We start from the raw sequence: 18,920 nt of genomic DNA on the forward strand, positions 1-18,920 counted from the left end.
ATCTAGCTACCCTTTTGCCCTGCTCGGTTGCTCTACTGTGGACAGTTGACCATGTAATGACCCATATTAGCCAAGAGTCAGACAGGGAAGGATATTTAGTGTGCACAAACTCGCAGATCCAAAAGTAAGTGTTTGTCTCTTCTGTCGTCAATAATATTCAGTACAAAGTACACATCCATTGGTTTTTGTTCCTTTCTGGCATGTTTAGTAGCCTACTTGGATCTTTTTTTTCTCTCTTTTAGCATAAGACGGAAACAATGTATAAGCTTTTGGCTGTTGTAAGTTTAGGCCTAACTGCATTGCTCTGCTGCTACGGTAGGCTACGTTGTTTTCCCTCTTATTGTGGTCGAACAATTAAAATCAACCTTTAAACTTTAATAGACAAAAGCATCATTTATGTGATAGCTCTAACAATAGTAATTAATTCCCCCGGTTTCTCTGTAGTTTTTAATGATTCTGTCTTTGTTTTGAACAAAGATTGTGCTGAACTATCATCTCACAACTTAAGGGAAGAAATCGTCAACTCTGGGACTGTAGTCTTTTTAGACTTCCTGGACAAAGTCAGAAACGTTACAGAGAAAATAGTGCGAGATGATCAGTTCAGGAAAACTAGGTAAGACCAGCAGTGGATAATGTATATGTAGGTTCAACAGTTTCCTGATCATAACCTTTTTCTGTTTTTACAGGATCGCTGTCCAAAGTTGGGTAAAAAAATTAAGAGAGCTTGTAAAACCAAAGAATGATGGCGGGAGCCAGTATGAGTCAGATGTAATACCGTAAGTCTGTCCAACGGTCTCAAATATTGTGTAATGACTGTAATGTTATGTTTATTCTAAGCACAAGTCATGAATACAAATCTCAAAAGAACCAGTTGAAAAGTTAGCATGATTCTTAATACCTGGATGTTTTATGATAGATGTTAATGAGTCCTTTGTCCTGAGCAGTGAAACTACAGAAAAGGTCCTGCACCTTCTTTGTTTGTTTTTCCTGCATCTTCTGCATATTTGAACCCCTTCCAACACTAAATGTATGATTTTGGGATCCATCTTTTCACACTGAGGACTGGAACTTTACTATTACAAAAGGTGCAAGAGTTCATTGATGTTCAAAAAGGCAAAACAGGGGTGTAAACTTTTGAACAGAATGATTGGTGTGAATTGTTTGTGTTTTGTTTAAAGATCTTTTTTGCTTTGTTTAGTACTGCCCTTAAGAAGCTTCAGAAGATATTTACAAGTCTCACATTTATTTAAGTCACATTTATTTATATACAGCACTTTAAAGATCGTCTCAAAGCAACTTTACGTTTTAATAAACAGGAAAATAAGAGCGTTAATGTAAAGTTAATCAATTATGAAACCAATTCAATTTCAGCTGTAAAGCAGATCTTCAGAAAATAAATGTTATTGTTCTCCTCAAGTCAATTCAATGACAGTGTCAATGTTGCAAAGTTCATCATATATGAGACCATTTTAATTCAGCTATAAGCGTCTCAATGGAAGATAATGGTTTCATTATTTAGCTCAATTAGTGTCATTATCCAGTTCAATTCAGTTCAAATTTTGTTCTCCGCCGATATAGTGTCAGTGCAGTTAAATCCATAATGTCCCTAAATATTAATTGTTGTTTAAACCCTGATTCCATAAGACAAAATAAGAATAATTTAGACCAATATCTTTCCTCTGTTTCCACAGTTGTGGTGTGGACTCACTCTGCTATTCACTTAGAACCATTAGATTGAGTTAGAATGATTTTTAGAATAATAATAATAATAATAATAATTCATTACATTTATATAGCGCTTTTTCTCGGCACTCAAAGCGCTTTACATAGAAGGGGGGAATCTCCTCAACCACCACCAATGTGCAGCATCCACTTGGATGATGCGACGGCAGCCATATTGCGCCAGAACGCCCACCACACACCAGCTTACTGGTGGAGAGGAGACAGTGATGAAGCCAATCAGTATATGAGGATGATTAGGAGGCCATGATGGACAGAGACCACTGGGCAAATTTGGCCAGGATGCCGGGGTTACACCCCTTCTCTTTCGAAAGACATCCTGGGATTTTTAATGACCACAGAGAGTCAGGACCTCGGTTTTACGTCTCATCCGAAGGACGGTGCTCTTTTGGCAGTATAGTGTCCCCATCACTATACTGGGGCGTTAGGACCCACACAGACCACAGGGTGAGCACCCCCTGCTGGCCTCACTAACACCTCTTCCAGCAGCAACCTCAGGAGGTCTCCCATCCAGGTACTAACCAGGCTCAACCCTGCTTAGCTTCAGTGGGCAACCAGTCTTGGGCTACAGGGTGACATGGCTGCTGGTCATCTAGAATCTCATGGTTATAGTTAGAACTGGTCAAAATTATTAGATAAAGAACAAATTTGTCTTATTTTATTTATGTAGGATTTTTGGTGATTTAAAAAAATATATTTATATTGCCTGTTCTTTATTTAACAGGAAATTATTTCCGATGGCGGCTGCTGGTATATTTATTGGAACGATCAACGAGATCGTTGAAAATGTTTTCTTTCCGTAAGATCTTCATCAACTTTACACATTCTTAAAACACTAAAAGATCTCGTTTACTTCTGACAAGTTCTCTGAAACCCAATATAATACATATGAATGTGCTCTACAGGTATTTCAACATTTACCGCCAGATCTTTAAAAACGAGACGATGGTGGAGATCTGGAAGTAAGCACATGATCCAGTGTTCCTTTGTCAAAGTGCTTGTCCAAGATGTGATGGTGCACTGGCCTTACAAATCCACCATCCACACCATGTACCTTTTGTTCTGCTCATAACTTGATTTATTCATCTGACTTGTTTATTACAGAGAAGTGGAGTCATACTATCTACCAGGAGCCCCTCCAATCTACAGTAAACCCATGGAGTTCTTCAGTTTCCTTCTGGCCAAGGCGTAGGACCTCTCTATAATTTAATTTAAACTTGTTTAATGTTGTATCTAAAATATTATCATTATTAGCTATGCGCAGATTCTACGGAGTCCCTAAAGGGACATGGTGAAGGAAAACCAATGAGATGGGAGGAAAAATGATGTCAATGCTTTTGCGTTCTCTTCCAGAGGTTTTGCAAGCGAAAGCAACGTGTCTTGAAGGAACACAAAGTTTCTCAGGGAAACGCAAAGCTTCTGCAAGAGAATGCATCAGTTTTGCGAGCGAAAGCAAAGTTTCTTGGGGGAACGCAAAAGTTTTGCGAGGGAATACAAAGTTTATTGGGGAATGCAAAGGTTTTGCGAGCAAAAGCAACGTTTCTTGGGGGAACACAAAAGTTTTGCGAGCGAAAGCAAAGTTTCTTGGGGGAACACAAAAGTTTTGCGAGCGAAAGCAAAGTTTCTTGGGGGAATGCAAAGGTTCTGCGAGCAAATGCTGAGTTTCTCGGGGGAACGGCAAACTTTTGTGAAGGAACGCAAAGGTTTTGCGAGCGAAAGCAAAGATTCTTGGGGGAATGCAAAAGTTTTGCGAGGGAATTCAAAGGTTTTGCGAGTGAATTCAAAGGTTTTGCGAGAAAAAGCAACGTTTCTTGGGGGAATGCAAAAGTTTTGCGAGGGAATTCGAAAGTTTTGCGAGGGAATTCAAAGGTTTTGCGAGTGAATTCAAAGGTTTTGCGAGCAAAAGCAACGTTTCTTGGGGGAACGCAAAAGTTTTGCGAGGGAATTCAAAAGTTTTGCGAGGGAATTCAAAGGTTTTGCGAGCAAAAGCAACGTTTCTTGGGGGAACGCAAAACTTTTGCGAGCAAATGCTGAGTTTTTTGGGGGAACGCCAAACTTTTGTGAGGGAACGCCAAACTTTTGTGAGGGAACGCCAAACTTTTGTGAAGGAACGCAAAGGTTTTGCGAGCGAAAGCAAAGTTTCTTGGGGGAACGCAAAAGTTTTGCGAGCGAAAGCGAAGTTTATTGGGGGAATGCAAAGGTTTTGCGAGCAAATGCTGAGTTTCTCGGGGGAACGCAAAACTTTGTGAAGGAACGCAAAGGTTTTGCAAGTGAAAGCAAAGTTTCTTATGGGATAACGCAAAAGTTTCTTGAGGGAACGCAAAGGTTTTGCGAGAGAATGCAAAGTTTCTCAGGGAATGCAAAACTTTTGCGAGGGAACACTAAGGTTTTGTGAGCAAACACTAAGTTTCTCGGGGGAACGCAAATCTTTTGCAAGGGAACTAAGGTTTTGTGACCGAACACTAAGTTTCTAGGGGGAACGCAAAACTTTTGCAAGGGAACGCTAAAGCATTGACATATATTTTTTTCTCCCATCTCAATTTTTTCCCATCACCATGTCTCTTCAGGGGCTCCATGAGATTCTGTGATGATTACACAGTGTCAACACCGGACCCAACCGTTGACGTGTCGCATCTCGAAAAAGTTACCGTAACAAATCCATTTGTCATTCCTGTGAGAAGTATCGTGGGTGCATGGAGTATGTCATAAATTGAACGAGGCATCAGTTTATTTTTGGGAATTTGTTGTGTCGTGTCGCGCTGTGCTGCGCCATATTCATTGTAGACAACACCACTGATTTGAATGGTTTCTATTGTCGTTTGGTGCTTCGCATTGCGCCGTTCGCATCCAGTGTAGACACGGTGTTAGTAAAACATGCATTGTACTACAAAATAATTTTACTTGTAGTTTTTAAGTGTAGCATATTAAAAGGTGACATTCTGTATTTTGACATTTAAAAGGGTGGTGAGATCCCGGCTGGTGAACATGCTCGAAGCTGGGGTGGATACTGTTTTGGACATTGGAAAAATAGATTTTAACCAACTTCATGAGGAGTAAGAGCTGTTTTAAAGCCATGCTGTTAAAGTAAATAGCAACTATGGATTAATGATGCAATAAAATAGATGCATTTTATATTATTGTCCTCCAAACTTAAGTGTTGGGCTAAACACATAAGCCCATGACAAAAAATTATTAAATTTCATAGTGTAATTTTAACCACTTGTTATCCCCTCCGAAGAGTGCAGATGGTTATGGATCAGATTAGAAACAAAGCCTTTGAAATGTCAGTTTTGGAAAGGCAAAAAGAGAAGAATGATTTCCTTATATCATTGAGGTAAGAACCTTTGTTAACATCAATTCCAAACTTCAATATTGTACTTAATGACATTTCTAAATAAAACATTTTCTCTTCTGTGTTTCCTAGAACCGCATCTGGACTGATTGTTTTTTACTGGGATGAAGTTTTGAAACAGACTGAAAGTCCATCATTCCACGCGAAATACTTGGATTCTAAGAAGTAAGACTATGCTACTGATTGACAGGTTGATAAATATAAAGTAAAATTAGCATTAAAAAAATGACAGAATTTTGTGTGTTACAGGCAATGGGCAGAGCTGATTGAGTTGAGGAACGCAAGTGAAAAGTATCATGTGCTTTTAGACCCGGATACAAGGCATGGTCTTTTGAAGTAAGGAAGACAATATTACAAATATCATTTAAACCACAACATAATTAATAGTTATACCGTGGCTTTTCTCATCTTTTCAGACAACTAAAACTATTTCATAATTATCATTAAAACCACTTGAACGATCATGATCCTTCTTTTGTGTTACCCCGAGAAATATAGTTTTTCCTCCCACCTCATGTCTTTTCCATCACAAAAGTTTTGTGAGTTAACGCAAAGTTTCCCTGGGGGATGCCAAAGTTTTGCGTGTGAAAGTCAAGTTTGTTTTTTTGTTTTTTTGAGGATTAGTGATTGAACGATCAAATGAACGAAAGATTCGGAAGGTAAAGTAATTATATATGTTCCCTGTAAATTATTTTTGACTGCATTATAATGATTTCTTAATTCAGAATATGATCAACACTATGATCCAATAGGTGGATGTGTTCGGGGGAATTTGCCTGTTAAAAGTATAACATTTAAAGCCCCTTAAATTAACGAAATGACTCGAAAAAAGATTCGTTCATTTTGATGAACGAGATCGAACAAGAGAGTCAGTAAAATGATTCAAACTTCCCGTCACTATAAAGAATGCAATACTGTTGAGAGAGAAGCAAAAGTTTTGCAAGCGAACACAAAAGGATTTAAATTTATATATATTTTTAAATCATTACCATGTCAATTTATCCCTCCTGGAGTGCCACGGTCCTTTGTATTTAATTAGGGTTTTGCTCCAACCTTAATTAAGCACCTGAACCAGCGAATCAAGCTCATCCAGCCATGTGTTTTGGAGCTGGTTGGAGATACGCTCTGCAGGACAGTTTGACACATGTGATTCAGGGCTTCTGTTGAATGTTGTTAAATAAAGCAATAAACCTTTTTCAGAGCATGACAGGTATGAAAGCGAGGCTGTGAGGGATAGGCTTAAAGTGTTATCAATGGCATCCGATGTATAAAGCTCCCAGATCTCATGTTGTCTAGAGTTTTTTTCATCTACTGAAATTTCTTGGAAAGATATGTTTGCAGTGTTTTGTCAGCTGAACAATCCAAAAACACGTTAAATAACAGTACAACCCACTGAAGAGATGTAGGCCTATCCCTCACAGCCCAGTTTTCAGTCCCATTAAAAATCAAAGATGGCGCTGTTGTAAATAGGCCAACTGTGGTTTACAGATCTAAATTCACTGTAAACCATAGCTTTTCAGGGCTTATTGATTTTATAAAACGTTTAGTTCATAAAAAAATATTTATTTCAATATTAAGTAATGAGGTCACGTGTATCCTTAAAGAGTAATGTACATCGAACGTGGCTCCACCAATCAGAATCAAGGGCTGGAATTTTATTGTAACTGATTCCAATTTTCTTTTCTAGTTGGACTAAACTTCATTTTGATAAATTCTTTGACGCCTTGACCCTGGAATATTACAGTCGTGGAAATGAAGCTCTTGGTTCGGACAGATTCAATCAGTCTAACTGGCAAGTGATCTATACTGTATGAAATTAAACATGATTTATGATTAATGAATTTGTATCCATGTATCTGATACTTTAGATTTTGTTTGTTAGTAGCTTAAGGAAATAGCAGTTTGTGATTCAAAAGTTGTGCATCTGTTGTTTCAGAAAGGAATGACACGTAAACATGTAGATATAGGCCTACTGTACTGTGCAAAAGTCTTAGGCATGTTAAACCCCTTATTTATATCTTTTGCAATAACTCTATAAAGTTATTTATATCTTTTGCTGTAGTGTGTCAGTAGGAAATATCAGTTTACATTTCCAAACATTCTTTTTGCCATTAATTGTAATAATCCAGTGAGATTTCTGAATGCACAAGGAGTCTGACAACAGCCGGTATGATCTGATCTCACCATCATCGAGTCCGTCTGTGATTACATGAAGAAACAGAAAAAAACTGAGACAGACTAAATCCAGAAGAACTGCGGGAACGTCTCCAAGATGCTTGAAGAAACCTTCCTGCAAAGCTACCTGAAAAACTATGCGCAAATACCTGGACAAAGGCCGTTTTAAACGCAAAGGGTCGTTACACCATATTGATTTGAATTAGTTAATAGAAGTTAAATCATAAATAAATTCAATTTGTGATTTTATTTTTGAAAGCATTCTCACTTTACAGCATTTTAACACAAGTGCCAGTACTTTTCACAGGACTGTAGCTTTGCAGGAAGGTTTCTTCAAGCATCTTGGAGACGTTCCCGCAGTTCTTCTGGATTTAGTTTGTCTCCGTTTTTTCTGTTTCTTCATGTAATCACAGACGGACTCGATGATGGTGAGATCAGATCATACCGGCTGTTGTCAGACTCCTTGTGCATACACAAATCTCACTGGATTATTACAATTAATGGCAAAAAGAATGTTTGGAAATGTAAACTGATATTTCCTACTGACACACTACAGCAAAAGATATAAATAACTGACTTAAAGGCAGGGTAGGTAAAAAATGTATAAAAAAAACTTTCTTCCAAATTTGTTTAGACTTTATATATATATCAATGCATAATTAAAATCTAAGTACTCTGAAAAAGAAAGTATAAAAATCGAGTGTCTGTAGACCTCTCATGACTGTTTTAAAGACAGCTCATTATTTCCATTCACTCCACCCCCTCCCTTCTGGGCTCCTTCCAAAGCCACGCCCCCAAAACACATGAACGCGCGACTCCGACAGCTGAGCTGAAGACGCATTGTTTACCTGAGACGAGTGGAGAGGAGCGCAGTGCATGCAGTGACATCATGTCAGAATCACATGTAATAAAAAAATTGAACTTTATCATTATGAATATAAACAAATAAGATGTATTTTAGTACTCACTATCAAGCTAGCATATTGATATTGGTAAAGTTTAAATTATGCACAATTCAACACTATAGCTATCATCTTGAGCTAGACCAATAGATTATACTACGATAGATTATAGATTATCTCTACTACAGCTCGCTAAGTAATGTTATGTTAGCTAGCCTATATTACGCAGCTACGTGTGCTAATGACACATGCTTCATGAAAAAATAAACAAAAAAATATGTATGATCAAAATACAAAAAGAAAGATTTACCTGTCCAGCAGAAATAAAGCCATCGAGGAGTCACTTTTCAGCCCCTTGAGGTCCCTCAGTTCTCGCCATCTCTGGAAAGCCACGTACGCCGATATTAACTCGCGTTTTATTTCTTTGTTTATCCAAAGACTTTTTGTTCAATGCCTTTTCTTGTACTGTTACTGTCTTCCTTTTTTTGCCTGGTTTGCCTTCACTAACTGCATAGGCCGGTACTGTGAATTTTGCTTGCTCTTTCTCTGCCATTGTTTTGGTATTCCTAGGTGCCTCTTGAATTCCTCAAATCAAACGGGACGCGCAAGTGGGCAGGTTCTGTGTGGCAAATGGGTGGTTGCCATGGTTGCGAGAGAGTGACAGCCGCCTAAGCCAATCCTATGTTTCGTCCCGAATGGAAATAATGAGCTGTGTTTAATACAGATTAAACGGTCTAGAGTCACTCAATTTTTATACTCTTTTTATCAGAGTTCTTACATTTTAATTATGCATTGATATATATATATAGTTTAAACAAATTTGGAAGAAAGTTTTTAATAAATGTTTTACCTACCCTGCCTTTAAAACCATTTTTTTTGGGGGGGGGGCATATTAACATGCCTAAGAATTTTGCACAGTACTGTACTTCGTAAACATCTGTGAGATTTTAAAGCGATATTATTGACAAATCAATGGTAAAATAAAGATGATCCCTCCATTTTGTTCAGGGCTATTGGCAAAAGCGCTGTTGTTTACTCTCTTCCTGTTTATGAAGAACTTTCTGAAGTCGGCTTTGGGATTACCGAGATCAACAGGTTTCTGCACAGAGTAAATCACATAACCATTATTCTTGAAGGGAATGATGTATCAGGCACTCACAGGTAAGGGACAAGAAACATTTTAATTATTATGGCATTGAATTAATATGTAATATGTTTTTCTTTATCTTGCAGAGCGACCTTTTTGGAGATCATCATTAGGGGCATTTTGTATCTGCTTAGTCCAGTTATTGAACAGGAGAAAACCAAGAGCGAAGATAATCAACTATTACTGCCTTTGCGGTAAGACAAAGTAAAAAAAATAAAAAAAAATAAAACAGTGAATAAATTATCTTGTTTTATGATCACCTTTCAGTAAAGACAAGTTGTGTGTTCTTGATATATTTATCTAGAAGACTAATGCTTCGTGCTCTCTGTGTAATGCAAATATAATATATTCCTCTTCACAATCTTCTTTTGTTTGCTATAGTGTAATTAGGAAAGTGGTCCTCAAAATTTGGTACCTTTTTGTCAACATTTACCAATACAGCAGTTTTGATGAGACTGAACTCCAGCAATCAGTGAAGTAAGAAATGGACTTTTATCCTCTTTATTTTTCATATGTTCAGTAAAAAATCTTGGAAATCTGGTTAAAACACTGCCTGGTTCGGAAACACTGTTGGCTGAAATTTAGCATGTTCTTGTATATTATTTTTGCAATCAAATAATCAGTCAGAAATGGTATAACTTATATTTGACAGTGAATGGAATCAAGTGAAGAGCGCTGTCATTAATGAGCTGTTGAAAAGTGAAGCATTTACCCGAAAACAGCTTGAAGAAGCACCAAAGTAAGAGGAATAAGAAAGAGCAAGTGTTATTTTAGGAACAATGATTTATTTATGAATACTTTGTTTGCTCTAAATCTGAATATATTGAGACATGTATTCTCTTCACTCCCCTTTTTGATTTAATGATTTCATCTTTGTTTGATCTTTTTGAAATCAGTTCATATTTGACAAGTTATTTTTTGTTTTTCATTGTTTGAATCATAAAGGAACTTTATTCAAGCCATTCATCGGATCCTGGAGAAACTGAAGGAGTATACTGATTTGGTTGATGGCTTTGATGAAATTATTGATCTAACTGCTTTGTAAGATTGGTCATTTTCATACCACATTCGCATTTGAACAGAAGCCATGTAGATAAATATACATTTTTATTCAATCTTCACAATTTTAATTTTTCCCTCAGAGCCTTCGAGAATTCAATGCATCGCACAAACATCGGGATTCATGAAGTCTGGGATATGCTAGTGGAGTAAACTCTCTCTATGAAGAAAATGTCAGGATTGTATAGAGGCTTGTTTCCACCACAAAAAAAAAAAAAAAAAAGGTAATTACGACTTTTAATCTCTCAATTCTGACTTTTTTTCCCAGAATTGCAAGTCCGAATTGTTATATATAGCCTAAACTCACAACTGTGAGTTATAAAATCAGAATTGGCAAGATATAAACTAATATTTATAATAAATAAAGTCAGAATTGTGAGATATGAACTCGAACTTTTGAGTTATAAAGTCCCAAGAATAAAAGTGAGCTCACTATTCTGACATTTTCTCACAATTGCATGTATATATCTCGCAATTCTGACTTTATAACCTGCAATTGAAAAAAGAAAAAAGTCAGAATTGTGATATGAAAAGTCGCAATTACCCTTTTTTTATTTTTTATTCTTTCATATGATTGCAGCGACTGTCAATAAGTAGGATTATACCAGCAATGTATTATTAACAGTACTTAACATGCTGTTATTGAAATGAAAAATAAAATACATTATACATACTGAGTAAAAAAAAAAAGTTTGTTCCACTGTAAACTTTGTTTTTACATGATACAAACTGTTTATTTAGATTTGTTATATATCTTCCAGCATCTGAACACATTACAGTTTTTCTCAGTCGCTTTGGTGCATTTCTCACATCACTATTTACATTTGCACAACAGTTAGTTCAACCTCCACAACATTTAGTCATTTGTGCACATCATAGTAGCAGTTTCTCATTCCTTCTAACAAATTGCAAATGCTTTTGGACATGCATCAATTGCTTTCATACAACTCTCTGCTGTTTTATAACATTATCATTTGCTTATGTCATGTCAGTCAAAATTAACTATACTTGTTAATGCTGAATAGTCATTCCATATAAAACTAATAGTCCTCATTTCATTGCTTGAGTCATTACATACAAAAATGTTGAACTTGTTGTCAAAATCTGTCAAGCAAATTTTACAAAAAAAATGTAAAATCTTTTTTTTTCCTGAAAATGTCCCATAGACAGTATGTCTATACCAGACAGAGAGGAACATCTGGATGTGCATGAATGATTACAGTACTATGTTGTATGTTCAGTTCCAATATGTACTGCAATATTGTTTACAGTGTTGCACAGCTCTACCCAAAGGGAGTTTATGTTTGTTGTAAATAAGGGTGTATTTTTTCTTTTGCACAATGCTGTGAACAAATTAGAATTGCAAAGAGCATATGCAGTAAAAATGTGAAACATACATATTCAGTGTCTTGTACTCAGTTACCTCACTAAATACAGTAATGTGTAACTTTACTGTATTTTTCAAATGGCGGTGCAAATAGTATATAGTGCCGTCTTGAGCATTTTCAGGTAGTGTCACCAAGATCTGACTTTTTTGCATTGGAAAACATTTGTAAACTGTCATAATGAAAACATGACAAAGCCATTTGACCATCTTGTTCATAAACAATGGTGTCAAGACTTTTCATCTTGATGACACTGACACTTTCATTGACATGAATACTTGCTTTTGAGGAATGAGCTCTCCATTTTGAGCAAGTGACACGCTTTTGCAGGTTATCAGGTTTTGCAGTTTGTACTAATTGTTTGGAGAACTGCATTAACTGTTGTGCAAATGTAAATAGTGATGTGAGAAATGCACCAAAGCGACTGAGAAAAACTGTAATCAACAACATCTGGATCTATTTACATGTGTTAATTTTCACTTAATTTAAATTAATCATTTGATACAGTGCACTCATCTCACTAGCTGGCCTCCGATACACAACTGCAAATTAAATAAAAATACTCATCAAAAATGTGTCCCTGCAGTATGATAGATAGATAGATAGATAGATAGATAGATAGATAGATAGATAGATAGATAGATAGATAGATAGATAGATAGATAGATAGATAGATAGATAGATAGATAGATAGATAGATAGATAGATAGATAGATAGATAGACTTTATTGCAGACTCATGGTCCATACTTCATAAAAAACAACAGACGACACAAAATTAAAACACATCACATTAAATACATATTATTAAAAAATAATAAAAAAAGGGATTCTATCCTTTCAAAAGACAGTCATACCATATGAAATAGCAACAATAACAAAACTACAAAATTGATTTTATATTGGCATATATTGGTGAATACTTTTTTTGTTACAATGCACATCAAAATGACTTTTATGTGATATCATTTTATGTAAATTTAAGGCAAATTGATCTTGAAAATGATGCAGGATAAGCAGGTCTATTTTATCAGTATGTAAAAATAAACAATAACACTAGTGGAAAAGAGAAGGAGCATCCTGATTGGCTGCCTTTTACTGACCCTAAAAACTGCTGTTGACTGAAGAAATATTGATCAGAAGCACACAAAACCATGCAAAGTGCATTGAACTCATGGCCTACATTCAATTTAATAGTGACAGATTGCATTTCTTGCAAAAAAAAAAAAAAAAAAAGGTGCATAAGCCTGCAACAATCTGACATTGTACCATATTTACTGTCAAATATCCATACAGTTTACTATTTACTATATTGTTGCACTTTATTTCAATTCTTCACTTTATACATTCTATATGAGTAACTTTTCAACTACATGTCAACTTTCTCATTATAGTATTAATAAACTGTTCGAGTTGATAGAATAAGTTGTAGCCTACTTGCAAAGTTACATATAGTCAGTAGAATGTCTGTTGGGGTTTTGCAGATATTAAGCAGACAGTCTACTAGTACTCTAATGACTGGTAGTTGACCTGTAGTTAGTGTAGTTGCAAAGTTACTTATAGTTAGTAGAGTGTGGAAATAAAGTTACCAAAATATCAACCTGACCCAAACCTGATGTTGATAAACTTTCAAATGAAAAGAGCAATTTAAACATGCACTGTCTGCTCTACTGTGACCTTAAGAAGAGTTTACATTGAACCGATTCCCATGATTGCAATGGAGTTGGTGTTTGAACAGATGAAAGTTCATATCAATGGAGATAAAGTTCAGTCTAGGTTTTGACTCTTGACGTTAACGGACAGTCCAGTGGACATGTTGTGATCGTTTTTCTTACTCAGTTTTTTGTTCTGAGAAAGAAACAGTAATATGAATAAGTCACTGGCCATCTTAATCTTAACTGTTCTTCTCTCTAAAAGCTAATGCTTCTTTTCATATATTTTTTCATTTGTTGTAATCCGGTGGTATCTGATCTCTTATTAGACACAGCAGCTCTCTTAAAAGAGTGGTCATCTTAATCTCTCAATGTTTTGTTTTTTTAACATATGCTGCGGTCATATCCAGTCATTGAATGTTACTACTGCTTATTATAATTTAGTTTATTCTGATTTGATTTCTTATACAGGTGTGGAGAGTGTGAGCCTAACAGATGAAGACTATGAAATGGCATACAAACTCTTCACAATGGGAGCTGAAGGGTTTTTGAAATTCTTGGACAATTTAAAGGCAGCAGCAGAGTGGGTTGTGGAAGAACATAAAATCAACAAAACAGGGTAAAACCAAAAATGCATGATGCAGGGTTATTATTGTTAACTAAAAAATAAAACTATTAAAACATTTCCGTTATTAGAAATAAAGCTGGAATAAAATATATTAATATGAGAAAAATTTGAAATGTTGCAATGTTTGAAAAGTTAAAGCGCTAAAATTATTACCTAGAAATAAATAAAAACTAAAATGAAATTATTATTTTTTACCTAAATAGCAATATTTAAATAATAAACAAATAACTAAAACTTAGGATAAGTTCACTGGGCATCACAGGAACTTCCCTCCACTGGTTTGAATCCTATCTCGCAGGGAGGTCCTTCAGGGTTGGAGAGGTGAGGTATCCAAAGCACATCAACTGACCACAGGGGTTCCTCAGGGTTCAGTTCTTGGACCCCTCCTCTTCTCCATCTACACCACATCACTGGGACACATCATACAGGCACATGGTTTCTCCTACCACTGCTATGCTGATGACACACAGCTCTTCCTCTCATTTAAACCAGATGATCCCACAGTAGCTGCACGGATCTCAAGCTGTCTGGCGGATATCTCGGCGTGGATGAAGGAACATCACCTGCAGCTCAACCTGGCAAAGACTGAGCTTCTCGTCCTCCCTGCCAATCCGTCTCTGCAACACGACTTCACTATCCAGCTAGACTCATCATCAATCACCCCATCAAGGTCGGTCAGAAATCTTGGAGTAATATTGGATGACCAGCTGACCTTCACAGATCACATTTCAATGACAGCTCGATCATGCAGGTTTGCACTGCACAACATCTCCTAATTTAGCATGCAACACAACTTCCCGTCCAGGCCCTGGTCATTTCTAGGCTTGACTACTGCAATGCTCTTCTGGCTGGACTTCCATCGTGTGCAACTAAAATGATTCAGAACGCTGCAGCTCATCTTGTCTTCAACGAGCCCAAAAGGGCCCACGTCACTCCTCTGTTCATCTCTCTGCACTGGCTACCTCTCTCTGCTCGCATCAAGTTCAAGGCACTGACGCTTGCTTACAGATCTATCACAGGCTCAGCTCCCTCCTACTTTCACTCACTCCTACGAGTCTACATCCCTACCAGAAGCCTTCGGTCGGTCAACGAGCGACGTCTCGTGGTTCCATCACAGAGAGCAAAACAAAATCACTCTCCAGAACATTCTCATTCACGGTTCCATGCTGGTGGAATGATCTCCCCACCCGCATCCGGAATGCAGAATCCCTGACAACATTCAAAAGACAGCTGAAAACCCATCTCTTCCGTGAGCACTTAACCTCGTTAAAAAAATTTAAAAATAAAATCTTTCCTTTTCCTTTAAAGCAGCACTCAGTAGCTTCGGGATTTCTTCGCTGTATTCTCGCTTTTTGCTCGCAGGTTTCTCTCTAGAGCTCCCCCCACAGCTTCGGAATAGATATTTGACAACACTGTTGTAAAAACTCGTTGTTGATTCTCAGACACCAGAGGCTATAGATCAACGACATCAAAGCAGATGGGACGTTCTTTAAAACGTCTTCTTCATTCGGGTTCGGACAGCGTGAGGGAGCGCAATAATGACAGCATTTTAGCAGATTTCTTTTGGCCGTAAAGCAATTGTTTACATCACGAGACCTGATATCACGCGAGACTTCCTGACGCAGTGGCCGGCGGCCCGCCGGCTCAAAGTTGCAAGTGCGTATTTTCCGCTCACGGGCTCCAGGGGGGTGCGAAACGACCACCATTCAACCCGAAATAAGTAATATAACCATTCCAATGACTCCGAAGCTGTTCAGTTAAGGTAAAAAAAGTTACTTAGTTCACCTTTAATCCTCGCTTATCGGGCTTATGCGCTGACCAATGCCTGCACTTCGTATTTTGAGCACTTCTTGCGTTGCTTTTGCCTCTTCACGATGACTCGCTTAATTTAGTCCTAATTTGTAAGTCGCTTTGGACAAAAGCGTCTGCTAAATGACTAAATCTAAATGTAAATGTATAAATAGCATTTAACATTTATTACTATTTGTACTTATTATAAAGAAAATACTTTTTGAGGCTATACTTATAGTGTAATTATCATCTATTGCTAATTGCACTTATTTGCACTTTATGTGCACCGCTGCACTAAAATAATGAACTATAAATAGATAAAAACTAAAAAGAGATAAAAAAAAATAAGCCTACTTTTTTTTTTTTAGAAACCAATAAAATGACAAAAGCAAATCTCGAAATTACAAAAAAAAAAAAAAAAAATTATATTAATAAAACTAAAATAAAAACTAAAATAATGGGATGATATACAGTTAATATGCACTGTAAGAATAAAAAAATTGTTTACGGATATTTTCTTCAACACCAAAACAACACAATGTTGTAATTTAAACGTAATTTAAAACACGAGAAAAACGCCTGTGAAAAATGTAATACAGAATTGTCTTCACATTGGCCCTCATTTATCAATCTTGCGTAGAAACGGGCGTATATGTTGGCGTAAGATTATGCTTACACTCCTCTCATCGCCTGATTTATGAAGCTGTGCGTACCTTTGAAATCCAGGTGTACGCAATACCTGCCCTTGATAAATGCCGCGGCTGAAAACGATCGTCATTAGAATAACACGCCCCTATATATTCAAGTCTCCGCTTCCCCCACGCCCTCATTTTACGCCATGGACACACGGAAGACGGCAAAGAAGAGAAACTTCTTTGAGAAAGAGAAAGCGAAACCAGGGAAGTGGAAAGAAACAAAATTGATTTCTAGATTTTTATTATTAATGACACTTATTGTTATTTAGAAGAAGAATGTCGTTATTATTATTATTTGTATTATTAGGCTATTATTATTTAAAAGAAGAATGTCATTTTTATTATTTTGTCAGTCTGAATAATTTTGTTGGTCATTGAAAGCCTTTCATTACTGAAGCCAGTCCGTGCACACCTGCCGGGCCTAACCCTGGCCTAACCATCGTTTCAAAGAATAGTACAACGGCGAGCGCGTCGAGTATAAACGCCTCGTCCGTTTGGGGAGGTGCGCGCGCAGTCTGTGGAGACTCGCGCTGCGGAGCCAGGCGAAAGTATTTAACAAGGCTTGAAACGTCAGGTAAAGCGCACAGGCTCGCAACTGAAGGAATACATATGCCTACAAATCAAATGCTTTGGTAAAGTCACACAACTTAAACATTGAAGTCCATGTTGCACAAAAATAAACACTGAAGTTTATAATTAGCCTACTATGTTGTTTTTTTTTTATTTTTTACAGTGGGTCATAATATATCATATCTTTTAGTTTGTCAGTGCGTTTTGTGGTGTTAGGAATTGTTTTTCTGCGCATTCCCGCACTCAAAACGTGCGTACACCACCTCCTGAGCTGGCGTAGGATTTGAGCGTGCCGTACGCCAACGTTCATATTGATAAATCTCAAAGTCACCGTGGTTTTGGGTGTACGCCAGGTGTACGCTGGGAATTTGGTGTACGCACTTTTGATAAATGAGGGCCATTATAATTGGACCATGTTTTTTCAGATTTTTCTCTGAGCCTGGAGTTTAAATTCAGTCCCTCAGTATTTGCATGCTTCGCGTCAATTGGCCAGCTGTCCCCAGCAAAAGTGGAGAAGGGAGGAGTTCCCATACGTCACGCGGACGTAATGTTGAAGTAGCCGCCTCAAAAGGGAACAAGTAAAAGTGAAATACATGAATATTGTAAATGATAATCTTTACTACTTATACTGTTCTTAGTCTCTTTTAAAAAGACACTGTTAAATTATGTGTTTGTCTGTTTAGCAACCAAGAAAAAGTCTGGGGGAAAAACAAAAACACGTGGTGGTCCTGCACCCCCACGTTATACCCCGGCAGCGGCGCTTGGGTTGAATGTGAACCGACCCATTGTGCAGGGCATCCCGGCCTGGGTTCAGCTCTTCCTTAGACCCACATCCAGGGACCAGTAGCAGCAACACCTTCATGGTAAATGAGCTTTCAATTCTCTCAGTGGTAAAATAATTTGTTGCTGTAATAAGAATAATCCAAGTGGCTGCTAGTCATTTCAACGGTTAAATCTGGAGTAGTGATTAATTGCTTTGACTTAAACTGCTAAACTTATTTAGAGTTAATGTAAAAACAAATGCCGCCATGAGTTATTGATCACTTTTTTACAGTGTAGTTCATTGTGATGACATTGTGTTTTCCCCTTTTGTGCAGTTTTACACACCAACACTTTTACCTGTTCCCAAGCAAGTGCTGGCTGAAGCATGTGCAGTAAGTGGACTTTTTACATCAGAAGGGAAGAAATTGCAACACTTGTTTTCATGCCCATTTGTTTTCATTGCACAGGACAGTGAAGAAACCCTTCAGATGACTGTCCTTTGGAGGAAGTACCTGTAAGTGCATAAATAACTTGACTTAATTTGTATATACTCATGTACCTAGTATTTTCTTACTGCAATATGAGTGACAGGAGTCCGGAAAGGCCCGGAAGTGATACAGAGGGCGGTGTATTGAGTTCATTGTTTTGAGGGCAAAGGGTGACATGCGTTCCCTATATAAACGGAGTCTTCAACACAGAGTATTTTTCCCTGAAAAAAAGGGGAGAAATAGACCTTGATGAAGTTCTATCAGTGGCAAAGATGACTTACTGTTTACATTTTTTTCCCAATGAAAAATTGAAATAAAACTCTCAAGGCACTAAGTATATTTGTCTTGTCTTTTATTAAACACTATATGTTGTGCACTACTGGAGGTCATCATGAGATTGCACTCCTCCACCACAGGGGTCCTCTGCTTTCTGATGGGGGCAGTGTTGTGTAATACGGCACGTGTAACAATAATGTCGCAGATTTCACACACTGAAATCTTTCCATTTCAATGCATGCCCTTATCCTGGCTAGAGCTGCATCGTAACGGGTTTGGGTCAGGGAATGGCGTCATAA

General features: G+C 37.3%; 1 protein-coding gene and 1 long non-coding RNA gene across 2 annotated transcripts; both read left to right on the forward strand.

The window, feature by feature from the left end:
- Positions 1–43: 43 nt before the first annotated feature.
- Positions 44–10,829, forward strand: LOC309501644 (uncharacterized protein). Its single transcript, XM_082173799.1, has 18 exons — positions 44–124; positions 243–315; positions 478–613; positions 687–776; positions 2,465–2,539; positions 2,646–2,702; positions 2,845–2,928; positions 4,701–4,793; positions 4,979–5,074; positions 5,165–5,257; positions 5,342–5,428; positions 6,780–6,884; positions 9,178–9,330; positions 9,403–9,510; positions 9,698–9,793; positions 9,969–10,055; positions 10,262–10,357; positions 10,459–10,829. The coding sequence occupies exons 2-18, from the start codon at positions 258–260 to the stop codon at positions 10,526–10,528; spliced, it is 1,584 nt and encodes a 527-aa protein (XP_082029925.1). The 5' UTR covers positions 44–124; positions 243–257; the 3' UTR covers positions 10,529–10,829.
- A 2,482-nt stretch (positions 10,830–13,311) lies between these two features.
- Positions 13,312–18,680, forward strand: LOC309501695. The gene is made up of 2 exons (XR_014206974.1): positions 13,312–14,030; positions 17,521–18,680. It is a non-coding gene; the product is annotated as an uncharacterized lncRNA (long non-coding RNA).
- Positions 18,681–18,920: the final 240 nt, after the last annotated feature.

The sequence above is a fragment of the Leuciscus leuciscus genome (genome assembly GCF_965113295.1).
Source record: "Leuciscus leuciscus genome assembly, chromosome: 6".
Taxonomy (NCBI): domain Eukaryota; kingdom Metazoa; phylum Chordata; class Actinopteri; order Cypriniformes; family Leuciscidae; genus Leuciscus; species Leuciscus leuciscus.